Source organism: Ranitomeya variabilis, chromosome 1, assembly GCF_051348905.1.
Source record: "Ranitomeya variabilis isolate aRanVar5 chromosome 1, aRanVar5.hap1, whole genome shotgun sequence".
Lineage (NCBI taxonomy): Eukaryota > Metazoa > Chordata > Amphibia > Anura > Dendrobatidae > Ranitomeya > Ranitomeya variabilis.
In genome coordinates this window covers 228,576,024-228,589,124 of record NC_135232.1, presented here as the reverse complement: position 1 = coordinate 228,589,124, position 13,101 = coordinate 228,576,024, and the positions used below count along the sequence as shown (strand labels likewise).

The window sequence follows — 13,101 nt, the reverse complement described above, 5'->3', positions numbered from 1 at the left end:
TGTCTTAGTATAGCACATAAAATCCCAATAAAATACATTTAAATTTGTGGGTGTAAGGTGAAAAAATGTGGAAAATTTCACAGGGTATGAACACTTCTTCAAGGCACAATAGCTGTAAAAAATATCTGTATATACCGCACACATATACTTTCCAGAATAATAAGACACAAATACAAAAACTTACAAATATTTTGTACGGAATCTTCTATTAAATACATATTTTGAATTAAAGGGAATCCAAGCACGTTCACTCATCACTAGTAAACAGCTGATGAACTAAGGAAGGATCCAACTCACAGGCAAAGGGCTCATAGTCATCTGCGAGGAAAACGGACGAGTGCAATCCGATGAAAAATTGGATTGCACTCTGACCAATGTTAATCTATGAGTTGAAAGGAGTTCACCGTGAGACACAGAGCTGAACAAGCACGCACAGCTCAGTGTCTCTGCTGGATGGCAGGCTGTATAGTCACATCATGCAACAATGCAGCCTGCCAACTAGATGTAGCAGAGCTAGACGTGTTGTGGGACAAATGAATTATTATCATGTCAGTGGACAGGTGAGGAATACGGTTGCTTATTATTTTAATTCTGTTACAGGGGACATTTGCTTCAGTGAATTTTTCAATTTTTCAAGGAAATTTACAAAACTTTTTTTAGGGACCTATTCAGTATCGCAGACTTAAAAGAACCTATCTGTTGGAAAAAAAATCCTAAAGTGATACCATTTAAAAAAAAAGTACCATTCAGCAATTCAAAACTGCAGACAAGTAGATTATTAACCCATCAGATGCTTTTGAGAAATTAACACAAATTTGAATGACAGGAATGAAAATTTTTATTTTTACTATTAAAATTTTGCTATAATCTAAATAAGCCACTACAGCTGACACACTCTAAGGCCAATGTTTTGCAATGGATTAATAAGGAAACCATCAGGACCACACAACTGTGGTCTCAGGGTGCCCATGGGGTTAAAGAGAGCCCCTACACTCTTTGAACCATTTTCTTGCTGTTGTCACTATTAGCAGCAGCTAAGGGGTTATACGGCCATGGTTTTTGCCAACACCAATTGTGGCTGATGAGGCAGGGTATTAGCTATAGTGTACAGCTGATGCATCTTTACCCATCAGGTGATGTTATTTTCTTATCTCTCAAGTCAGTAAAAAGATGTATTGGTGGTCACTAAGGGGTTAAATATACACTGCTCAAAAAAATAAAGGGAACACTTAAACAACAGAATATAACTCCAAGTAAATCAAACTTCTGTGAAATCAAACTGTCCACTTAGGAAGCAACACTGTTTGACAATCAATTTCACATGCTGTTGTGCAAATGGAATAGACAACAGATGGAAACTATTGGCAATTATCAAGACACACTCAATAAAGGTGTGGTTCTGCAGGTGGGGACCACAGACTACAGCTCAGTACCAATGCTTTCTGGCTGATGTTTTGGTCACTTTTGAATGTTGGTTGTGCTTTCATGTTGGTTGTGCTTTCACACTCGTGATAGTATGAGACGGACTCTACAACCCACACAAGTGGCTCAGGTAATGCAGCTCATCCAGAATGGCACATGAATGCGAGCTGTGGCAAGAAGGTTTGCTGTGTCCGTCAGTGTAGTGTGCAAAACCTGGAGTTGCTACCAGGAGACAGGCCAGTACACCAGGAGACGTGGAGTGGGCCGTAGGAGGGCAACAACCCAGCAGGACTGTAACCTCAGCCTTTGTGCAAGGAGGAACAGGAGGAGCACTGCCAGAGCCCTGCAAAATGACCTCCAGCAGGCCACAAATGTGCATGTGTCTGCACAAACAGTTAGAAACCGACTCCATGAGAATGTCCACAGATGGGGGTTGTGCTCACAGCCCAACACCGTGCAGGACCCTTGGCATTTGCCACAGAACACCAGGATTGGCAAATTTGCCACTGGCACCCTATGATCTTCACAGATGACAGCAGGTTCACACTGAGCACATGTGACAGACATGACAGAGTCTGGAGATGCCGTGGAGAGTGATCTGCTGCCTGCAACATCCTTCACCATGACCGGTTTGGCAGTGGGTCAATAACAGTGTGGGGTGGCATTTCTTTGGAGGGCCACACAGCCCTCTATGTGCTCGCCAGAGATAGCCTGACTACATTAGCTACTGAGATGAGATCCTCAGACCCCTTGTGAGGATATGCTGGTTCGGTTGGCCCTGGGTTCCTCCTAATGCAGGACAATTCCAGACCTCATTTGGCTGGAGTGTGTCAGCAGTTTCTGCAAGATGAAGGCATTGAAGCTATTGACTGGCCCGCCCGTTCCCCAGACCTGAATCCGATTGAACACATCTGGGACATCGTGTCTTGCACCATCCACCAACGTCCTGTTGCACCACAGACTGTCCAGGAGATGGCGGATGCTTTATTCCAGGTCTGGGAGGAGATCCCTCAGGAGACCATCTGCTGCCTCATCAGGAGCATGCCCAGGCATTGCAGGGAGGTCATACAGGCACATGGAGGCCACACACACTACTGAGCATCATTTCCTTTTCTTGAGGCATTTCCACTGAAGTTGGATCAGCCTGTAACTTCATTTTCCACTTTGATTTTGAGCATCATTCCAATTCCAGACCTCCATGGGATATTAGTTGTGATTTACGTTGATAATTTTTAGGTTTTATTGTTCTTAACACATTCCACTATGTAATGAATAAAGATTTAGAACTGGAATATTTCATTCAGTGATATCTAGGATGTGGGATTTTAGTGTTCCCTTTATTTTTTTGAGCAGTGTATTTAGGGCATATGCACACGTTAAGTACTAGTTGTAGAAATTTCTGCTTCAAAAACGTGTCTCCGGACAGGAAGAATAAACAAGTGTTTTCGTCACGTGTTACGTGCATTTTATACATTATTTTCCCAGTCATAGGATGAAAAATGCTGGAAAAACACTGAAATAATTAAAATGCTTCAGATCTGCAAGAAAAAAATAAGCAAAATGTGGGTGAGATTTCAGAAATCTTACACACTTTGCTGGTACAATGAAACACTGCATTTTTTTGCAAAGACGCGGCTAAAAGACCACATGTGCACATACCCTAATGGTGAATCTCAGATCTTCTGAATGACCACACTGGCCAGTTATAGGACCGTAGGCTGTATCTGCATATAAAGAATGCCGTTCGGATGTTACAGAGGAGGTGTCAATTCTTCCGACAAATCTTTTGGGTAATTATTTTAAGGGTATGTTTCCACGTTCCGTTATGGCAGCGCTTTGGACGCAGCAGATACCCGCTCCATCCAAAGCGCTGCCAGCTTTTGTATGCACAGTGATTCCGCATATGTTCATTGAACCATGTGGAATCACCGCATCCTATACATAGACTGTGCTCTTTATCCTGCGGAGACTGAACGTCTCCGCAAGATAAATAGACATGCTGCGGTCTATAAAGATGCGCCGCATGTGCGTATAAGCAGGTCTGCCACCTGCGTCTTTGAACGCATAGTGGATATGGGATTTCATAAAATCCCGTCCACTATGCTGTAACATCTGGATGCTGCGGCTGTACAAAGCATCCAATCCGCAGCGTTTACTGACAGCGGAAACATACCCTTATTCCCGTATTGTAACATGTTTGAAGCATATTTTCCTATACCGCTGAGTTGCACTGTTCTTCTGTTATACCAGCTACAAATGTATTAATAAAATGACATTTAGATGTCATTAATTGTGGGTGTATCCCTGCACATTCTTAGGTCCACCAGGAGTGGAACAATCAGAGGAAATGTATAAGGCTAGGTTCACATTGCGTTAACAGCAGCCCTTTCAACACATGCGTTAACGGGCTGCTGTTAATGCAAGTGCCGGTATGTCAGCGCGCTAGCGCAGATAGAGCTAGCAGATGCTCTATCTGCGCTAGCAGTGACGGACCTGGAAACGCTGCAGCCCGCGTCTCAGGGTCCGTCACTCAATGACGGCCCACAGCTAGCGCACGCCCATTGTGGGCGTGCGCTAGCGATGCGTCCGACATTGGACCTAATGGCGGCGTTAACGGGCTGCGTTACACCGCGTTATGCCGCGGTGTAACGTAGTCCGTCTAACGGACGCCTCTAGCGCAATGTGAACCCAGCCTAATAGAAACACGTCACCACGTCGGCATTTTTTATCCATTCCTGGTTTCGGCTTTCAAATTCTGAGGTAAAATATTGACCAAATACTGAACATGTGAACGTGGCCTTACACCAGGGTCACACAGCTGTCGATTCTCTCATGTGAGAGAATCAGGCGGATTATGCTAATGACACTAGGATCAAACTCTGTCGGGGGCAGAGAAGACAGAGAAAGTAACTACACCATCTTCTCCATTGTGTCTGTGTATATTAGACTGCACTCAGATGCAGTCTGATGTTTCACTTGCACCCACAGACTTGTATGGGTGCGTGTGATTCGATCATTGTATGCACCTGTAGTGATTGTTTTCTCATGCCGAATCAGTATGTGAACAAAAATGCAGCTCTGCACTGTCCCATGGTATAACATTGGGCTGAGTGCTATCCGATAAAACATTAGATAGCACTTGGCCGTGTTATACGCCAGTGTGAGCGATCCCTTGTACTGTCCAATCACTACTGACTGTGTCAGACTAGGTAGGCATTCTGATTTTTAGCTTAGATTTTATATTATTTTCTGTACGTGATTATAGGGACAGCCATTTTGCCTGCTGCTAAGAGTATTCAGAGGTAAAATATGTTTTACAGCACCTAGACATACAATAAGAACCTGTAGTATAAGGGCTCATTCCCCACCTGCGATACAATCGGACGAGTACTATATGATAATGAATCGGATTGTACTCTGCCCCGTGTTTCTGCTCAGCTAGCTTTACATTCAGTTCAGAATCATCAGATACCATACGCTAATTGGTCCCTGGCCCGAAGCTGACTTTTATTGAAGGGTTTTCTAGACATTCTCAGTGATCTGTGCAGAAAAGGCTGTGCAGGGATGGGGAGGAGGTGAGCTGTGACATCACCTATTGTGAATTGTGTGCTGCTCTGTTATCTACATATAGGTGATATCTTTCATGGCAATACTGGCTGTGATAATAACGAGATGTCATCTCCACAGGCCTAATTTGAGAAATAGGTCATATTACAATGGCACATGCCCTTTAAAACCTTTTTTTGCCTGAGTTAAAAAAAAATACAAATAAAAACACGATATGCAACTATGCACAGTAGCATTCTTAGCACTGATGTGTTTAAATATCTGCTAATTATTTGTCATGCTTTATTCCACGTTTACCATAATTTTTAGTTACTACTATTTTTGGCTTCAAAGAGTTTTCAGCTCTTTATCACTGCGCTCCCAGATCCTTAGCTGCCTATTTGTGTCTGTTATTGCCACATAAAAGCTGTTTTTTTCAGGACAACTTGTATTTTTGATGGTACCATTGTGGGGTATATATAATGTATTTTTGTATTATTAGCAGCAACACATATATATGATATATGATTGCTACATCAGTGCGACCTACCTAATCTCAGTTACATCTGACTTGTCCAACTTCTGCAGTTCCAGCTTTGCAGCTTCCAGTATAGGCAAGGCTTCGGCCAGAGCGCTTTCTGCCTCCTGCTTTTCTACAGCAATAACCTTATTTTGTTCCTCTATTTCTGCTGCTTTCTCCTCCGCAAGCTTCCTTTTCTCCTCCGCTGTAATTGGAAATAAACATTGTTATTTTTTTAATTTTGCTGTCTTTTCTCTTTTAAAGATGGCTTAGTGTCCACACCTTGGCATGCAATCATTGAGGTTATTAATAGTTGTCTCATAAAAGTTCTTCAACGCTTAATGCACTCGGCATAGAAATCATCAAGATCAGCTTCTGGCAGCTTCCTTTGCAATTGCCGACCCATAACGTCCCAGATGTGCTCCATGGGAGACAAATCCAGAGATGTTGAATGCCAATGGTAGAATGTGTAGGCCACGCAGGCTACTAAAAGTATCATGAGCAACATGCAGCTTGGCGTTGTCATGTTGAAAAACAGCTTCTGGGACACTATGGACAAACGGCCAAACCACTGGTTCAATGACTGATCTATACTCTACTGGAAGTGAAATTTGATGTCACCCACCAAGCGTCAAACAGTCTGCACAAACCATCAATACTGAGTCAGATTTCCAGCTACAGCTGTCCACTGACCTCACGCCACCATTCTCAAAGACTATCAAGGTGCTGAGAAAAATGGCAATTTAGGCTAGAATAGAAGTATATCTTCAGCAAAGAGTCCCGCTTTAGCCTTAGATGCAATAATAGCAGGAGATTGGTCTGGAGACTGCTTGAGCAATGCAATGAAGAGACCTTTACAATTGTATGTCCCACAGGTCCAACTCGCAGAATTATGGTGTAGGATGTAGTGATGAGCGAGTGTGCTCATTACTCGAGATTTCCGAGCATGCTCGGATGGTCTCCGAGTATTTTGGGCTTGCTCGGAGATTATGTTTGAGTCGTCGCAGTTGCTTTATTTCCTTAATCCTCCATTATACAGTGGGTATGTAAAGTATTCAGACCCCTTTAAATTTTTCACTCTTTGTTTCATTGCAGCCATTTGGTAAATTCAAAAAAGTTCATTTTTTTTCTCATTAATGTACACTCTGCACCCCATCTTGACTGAAAAAAAAGAAATGTAGTAATTTTTTCAAATTTATTAAAAAATAAAATCTGAAATATCACATGGTCATAAGTATTCAGACTCTTTGCTCAGAAACTCATATTTAAGTCACATGCTGTCCATTTCCTTGTGATCCTCCTTGAGAAGGTTCTACATTGGAGTCCAGCTGTGTTTAATTAAACTGATAGGACTTGATTTGGAACGGCACACACCTGTCTTATATAAGACCTCACAGCTCACAGTGCATGTCAGACCAAATGAGAATCTGGAGGTCAGAGGAACTGTCCAAGAAGCTCAAAGAGAGAATTGTGGCAAGGCACAGATCTGGCCAAGGTTACTACAGAATTTTTGCTGGACACAAGGTTCGTAAGAGCACAGTGGCCTCCATAATCCTTACATGGAAAAAGTTTGGGACCACGAGAAGTCTTCCTAAACCTGGCCATCCAACCAAACTGAGCAATTGTGGGAGAAGAGCCTTGGTGAGAAAGGTAAAGAAGAACCCCAAGATCACTGTGGTTGAGCTCCAGAGATGCAGTAGGGAGATGGGAGAAAGTTCCACAAAGTCAACTATCACTGCAGCCCTTCACCAGTCGGGCCTTTATGGCAGAGTGGCCCAACGGAAGCCTCTCCTCAGTGCAAGACATATGAAAGCCCACATAGAGTTTGCTAAAAAACACATGAAGGACTCCAGTCCCAGACTATGATAAATAAGATTCTCTGGTCTGATGAGATGAAGATAGACATTTTTGGTGATAATTATAAGTGGTATGTGTGGACAAAACCAGGCACTGCTCATTACCTGCCCAATACAATCCCAACAGTGAAACATGGTGGTGGCGGCATCATGCTATTGGGATGTTTTTCAGCTGCAGGGACAGGACGACTGGTTGTCATTGAAGGAAACATGAATGCGGCCAAGTACAGAGATATCCTGCATGAGAGTGCTCTGGACCTCACACTTGGCCGAAGGTTCACCTTCCAACAAGACCCTAAGCACACAGCTAAAATAACAAAGGAGTGGCTTTCGAACAACTCTGTGACCATTCTTGACAGGCCCAGCAGAGCCTTGACCTAAACCCAATTAAGCATCTCTGGAGAGACCTGAAAATGGCTGTCCACCAACGTTCACCATCCATCCTGACAGAACTGGAGATAATCTGCAAGGAAGAATGGCAGAGGATCCCCAAATCCAGGTGTGAAAAACTTGTTGCATCATTCCCAAGAAGACTCATGGATGTACTAGCTCAAAAAGGTGCTTCTACTCAATACTGAGCAAAGGGTCTGAATACTTATGACCATGTGATATTTCAGTTTTTCTTTTTTAATACATTTGCAAAAATTTCTACATTTCTGGGTTTTTTCAGTCAAGATGGGGTGCAGAGTGTACATTAATGAGAAAAAAATGAACTTTTTTGAATTTACCAAATGGCTGCAATTAAACAAAGAGTGAAAAATGTAAATGGGTCTGAATACTTTCCATACCCACTGTATATATATTCCTTGATATTTGGGGAGAGTCATTCATAGACACATGCCATTAATACAAATGTATATACTGTAATTACAGTGATTTTCTCACCTACTGCAGTGTTCACAGATATCTCATCCAGTAATGCTTCACATGCAGCCGATTTCTCTGCTAATACCACCTTCTGCTCAGCCAGCTTTACGTTCAGTTCAGCCAGTTGGACAGCAGCCTCCTTCAGCTTGTCTAGGCCTCCTTCCAGTCGCTTACATTGGGCTGCAGTAGGACAAAACATTCTGCTAAATTGGAAATATCTTCCATACATTTTTCTGTTCAGCTACCCTAACCAGTTTTGTAAAAGTGATACAGAACATGTAGTCATATTGTTTGTTCCTTTGCTGCTTATGTGCACATATCGCAAATGATAAAGACACCAACCATGAGTGAAGAACGAACTTGGAACAAAACCCAAAACATTGAGCCACAGCATGTTAGTATAAGTGCAGTGCATAGGTCTGCATTGGAACTGTGGCCATTTAACAGACAAAACCCTAAGGTTAAAACAAAATAAGCAAATACTATTTATTTCCTTACTACAGGGTATTTGCCTGATTTGTTTTACCTTAGGTTGGTCTCTGACTACTTCACACACCCCTTCATCAAGACTGGCATGAATATTGACAAATCGGGACCATTAGGTAAAAACTCAAGGAATCACAAGTGTCACCTTTATGAATTGTCATTTCACAATTTGTCCCTCCAAGCAAAGAGGAAAAAGGACAAATACGTGTCAGTAGATGAAGATAATTAAAATCTCCTTCTCTTATGACAGGTCATAATGTTAAGACCCGATTCACATTGTGTTTCCCACCTTCATCTAACATGTAGACTGGGAAAGACTCCCCTTATATGCTGTATGTCAAACACGTAGCATCTTGTGCCAACAAGTTTCTCTCAGGGTTATTAATATTCATTGTGAGGAACAGGAAAGACGATAATCTGCACATGGTCGCAAGTGTGTAAATCACAATATTGGGGCCTTGTTATGACTGCAATTATATTTTACCCAGATTAAACTTGTTCTTTTCATCCAGTAACTTTGAATACGTGTTGATGAAATCCAGATAATTCTTTGGAGTGACGTAGTTACTTCTTCTTAATTTCTGCTGGAATTTTTTACTAAATTGTCCAACTGAATCATGAACCATAACAACATGACCAATGACCGGCTCCAAGTGCTGAGAAGGGATCATCTGGCTATCTCCTAGAGAATATAATAGAAACCGTTTATCTCTTAAAAGCTTTTCGAGATAAGTAAGAAATAAAATACGGTGTGCAGATAATGTCAGAGCTTCAGCGATGATTAGCATTAGAAATGACGCAGAAATGGAATACTCACCTAAAAATGATTTAGCAACAGCATACAACGCTTGAGGTGGCCAAGGCAAAAACCAATCGATACCAGTGTTATTTACTAAGCCTAGACATGAAAGACGCAGGTTTTATTATTCAAAGGAGAAATAGACTGCAATGTATATTTTTCTATAGATAATATACAGTATAGTATTAGGCTACTTTCACACATCAGGTTTTTTGCATTCTACACAATCCGGGAATGTTGGAAAAACCGGATCTGATGCAGATTGTGAAAAACTGATGCGGCGGATCTGTTTTTTTCGACGGATCCGGCTAGCATATCTAGATTATTGGATAAAAAAAAATTGTAGCATGCACAGTTTAAAAAAAGGAATCCGGCACTTTCCGGATCCGGTACATTCCGGCTCCCATAGGCTTCCATTCTAGCAAACAGCCGGAAGCGCCAGATCTGGCGCTTCCGGCTTTTTTGCCGGAGACAAAAAACGTTGCAGTGAACGTTTTTTCTAATAACCGGAAACGGCAGATTTTCCAGATCCGGCGAAAAATGGACTAAATACAATGTCATCCGGAGCAATCTGGCACTAATACAAGTCTATGGGGAAAAAACGGATCCAGTGGCAACATTCGCCGGATCCGTTTTTTTTAAATTTAGCCAGATTGAGCCTGACAGCGAAAACCTGATGTGTGAAAGTAGCCGTAAAGAAATATCTTCTTTGTTGATAAGTGAAAGACAAAAAAAGTCAGTCTGTATTCAATTAAATGATTAGTTCACTAATTGAAACCTTTTCAAATTAGTGGATGTCTCATGTAAACACATCGACTAGATGGTGCAGAAAATGGGAGGCCACCATAGCTAATTAATGAAGGTCTAAAGGTAGAGGCACTTCTCTATTAATTTAGAATGGCCATATGGTGTACTGACATGAAGATATGAGTGAATTCAACTGTACTGTAAAAAAGTGTCTCCTTACCTGGGAAATTTCGGCATCTTGTCCTCAACGTATCACCCACAGGAGACATTCCGAGAACTATATGGAGATTGTTTGCACTCTTATTAACAAAGAACTGCCAAATGCTTTCTTTGGCAGGTCCCATGCCATGTTTTCCAGCTTCATCTCTGATTTGGTTTAGAATGGATTCCTTCTCATCGTCTGGGAAAAGTGCTGGGACCATTCCTAAGAAATAATCACATAATTTATAATCAGTACCCTTCCCATAATGATGGGTAGTAATAATGGCTTCTCTACCATCATAGCTGGTGATCATTAAATTTAATTGACTATCATTTCCTGTCTACAGCAAACCAGCAAACTGACAAAACTTCTGGTTTTATAGAGGAGATGAACAATTAATCAAGGACATTTGATCAGCTGCACTTGGCTGCAATTTAGTTTATTACTGGGTGCAGCAGTTCTGATAGACAGTTTTCTCTGCTGTAGTTCATGCAGAGCTCAGTTGTTGAGATGTGTATGACCCCACTCACACCACAGCTTTCTATGTACATTGTACATAGTGAGAGAAGGTGGCTAATCAGTTGTGGGTGGACTAGGAGGCACGTGGATAGTTGTCCTGTAGTGATAATCGCCTACTGAGAAGACACTGATTGTAGTTAAACAGCAAAACACAGACAAGTAAGTGACACATCGCTGTAATCAGGGTCTCTGCCCCTAGATTATGGTGATCTCAGATTTTATAGCAACAACCTGATGATAGATTCCCTTTAAGTCGTATGGAAGCAGTAAGTGTGTACTTATATTTTCATGTAATACTTCTGCATTTGGCCTAGTTTTTGCTAAATAAATAATTGCAAACTGTAATTTGTCCTGTGTTGTTGTTCATCTGAGGCTGTATTTACCTTATTTTAAAGCCTTTTTTTAATTATGTCCTGATAGGTAAAATCATAGAATTCAAAGAGGGTGTACTTAGTTTTTCTGACGACTGCATATGTTGCCAAGTATATTGTTCCATAAGAGTTGGCAATTGCTTACCGGACGTTAGCATGTTATTAATTAGTTCCAGAAACCCTTCTTCTGCCACGTGTGCATCTGTAAACAAGAAAATCATCTTCTTGTTCTCCAAGCCAAGTTTTATATAGAGAGTCTTCAAGTCTTCCCTGAAACTGTTCTCTCCGTATCCACGGCTTAGGACAATTTCAAAAACCTAATGGAAAGATAAGAATTCTTTACAATCTGATGCCTCTGAAAATAAACCATACACTTCTATAGAAATACAGGTCAAACCTCATATCCAGCAGCAAATGCTGCAAGCCTAGCAAGGGATTGCTTTCCTGAGCCTCCGACACCAACCAACAGAGCGTGACCGCGATCCATTCTTATAATGCGGTGTATTCTAGTTAAATGCTCAAGTGCATCATCAAAAAGAACTAAGTTCATTTTGGTTTTACTTTCATTATATTCTTCCAGGATTTCCTAGTGGAGACAAAAGCAGAAACATAAACTTTATTAGAGATGTGGGATCATATGCATCATATGTTTGACAAAAGCTGGAGCATCTTTTACCTGAAAAAGAGCTTTAGCTGCATCATAATCTTGGATGTCTTCATATATTCGCGGCTCCCCTTCATTCATTGCTGTTCTGTAGTCCCCAAAAAGAATGGGGTCTCGCATTGCATTATCTAGGTCAGCTTTGAAGTGTTCTTCAATCAGACTTCGAATATGACCTTGTACCTGGAAAATGAATGGATGTAATAAATGGGTCAAATTTATGGGTGAAAGTGTCTGTAAAAACAACAAACTTTGCAATTTACCCCTTATTAGAAATATTCTCAAGAACAGAGGGAATTTTACGTTTATAAAGTACACCTTGCTTACCAGCTATCCTGCAGTCAAAGCCTGGCCGGTAACCTACCAAAGAAGCATGTGGTGCAAGCAGGCTCTAAGCTTTACAGCCTGAAACTGGCTATATAAGATCTTAGCTCGGACCAGTGGTGCTACCAAGCCACTGATCTGAACTGTCAATCTTCTGTAGTGCACCACCCCCAGCAAAGCAGGAAGTCGGAGACTGGGAGTGGTATTCTACTGAAGCTGCATTTTGAGAAAACTCCTTTATCCCGTTTACGACCTTTGACGTAAATTTACATCAAAGGTCATGTCCCTGCCTTTGATGAGGGCTCACACTAGGAGCCAACATCTTTCCCCACACATGATGACTGATTTAATCAGCCATCATCTGCTTTTAACAGCCGCCGGTGGAGCTGTGCTATGCCCCTGGCTGTTAACCAGTTAAATCATGCTGTCAATCATGGACAGCAGGATTTAACATGTACCGGCTGGAAGTGCGTCATTCATCCATCCCACCAGCATCCCTGGCATGTGATTGCAGGGCGCCGATGGGTTATCATGACATCAAGGGGGCTCAATAAGAACCCAACTCCTGTCATTGTGATCTTGCTGTGAACACTGGCCTGTGGTAGGTATTCATAGGAGACTGTGATTTCTGCTATACATAGCAGGGCTGATGCACAAGTGATCTAACAATCGCAGCTTCATCATGAGAAAAAACACAAACGTTCAAATCCCCCCTTTTGCCTCATTAAAAATAAAACAAGCTAAAAAAGGAACAAATTTGCTATAGCTGCAATAGTAAAAG

The 13,101-nt window shown here is 41.7% G+C and overlaps 1 protein-coding gene across 1 annotated transcript in view; it reads right to left on the bottom strand.

The window, feature by feature from the left end:
• Window positions 1-13,101, bottom strand: part of DNAH10 (dynein axonemal heavy chain 10) — a 167,035-nt gene that overhangs the window by 53,403 nt on the left and 100,531 nt on the right. The window contains exons 50-57 of the mRNA XM_077293221.1: window positions 12,012-12,179; window positions 11,733-11,921; window positions 11,481-11,652; window positions 10,464-10,667; window positions 9,515-9,595; window positions 9,182-9,379; window positions 8,230-8,391; window positions 5,519-5,693 (exon numbers count right to left, since the gene is read on the bottom strand). Coding sequence (XP_077149336.1) covers window positions 5,519-5,693; window positions 8,230-8,391; window positions 9,182-9,379; window positions 9,515-9,595; window positions 10,464-10,667; window positions 11,481-11,652; window positions 11,733-11,921; window positions 12,012-12,179 — 1,349 coding nt within the window. The remainder of the gene's footprint in view (window positions 1-5,518; window positions 5,694-8,229; window positions 8,392-9,181; window positions 9,380-9,514; window positions 9,596-10,463; window positions 10,668-11,480; window positions 11,653-11,732; window positions 11,922-12,011; window positions 12,180-13,101) is intronic.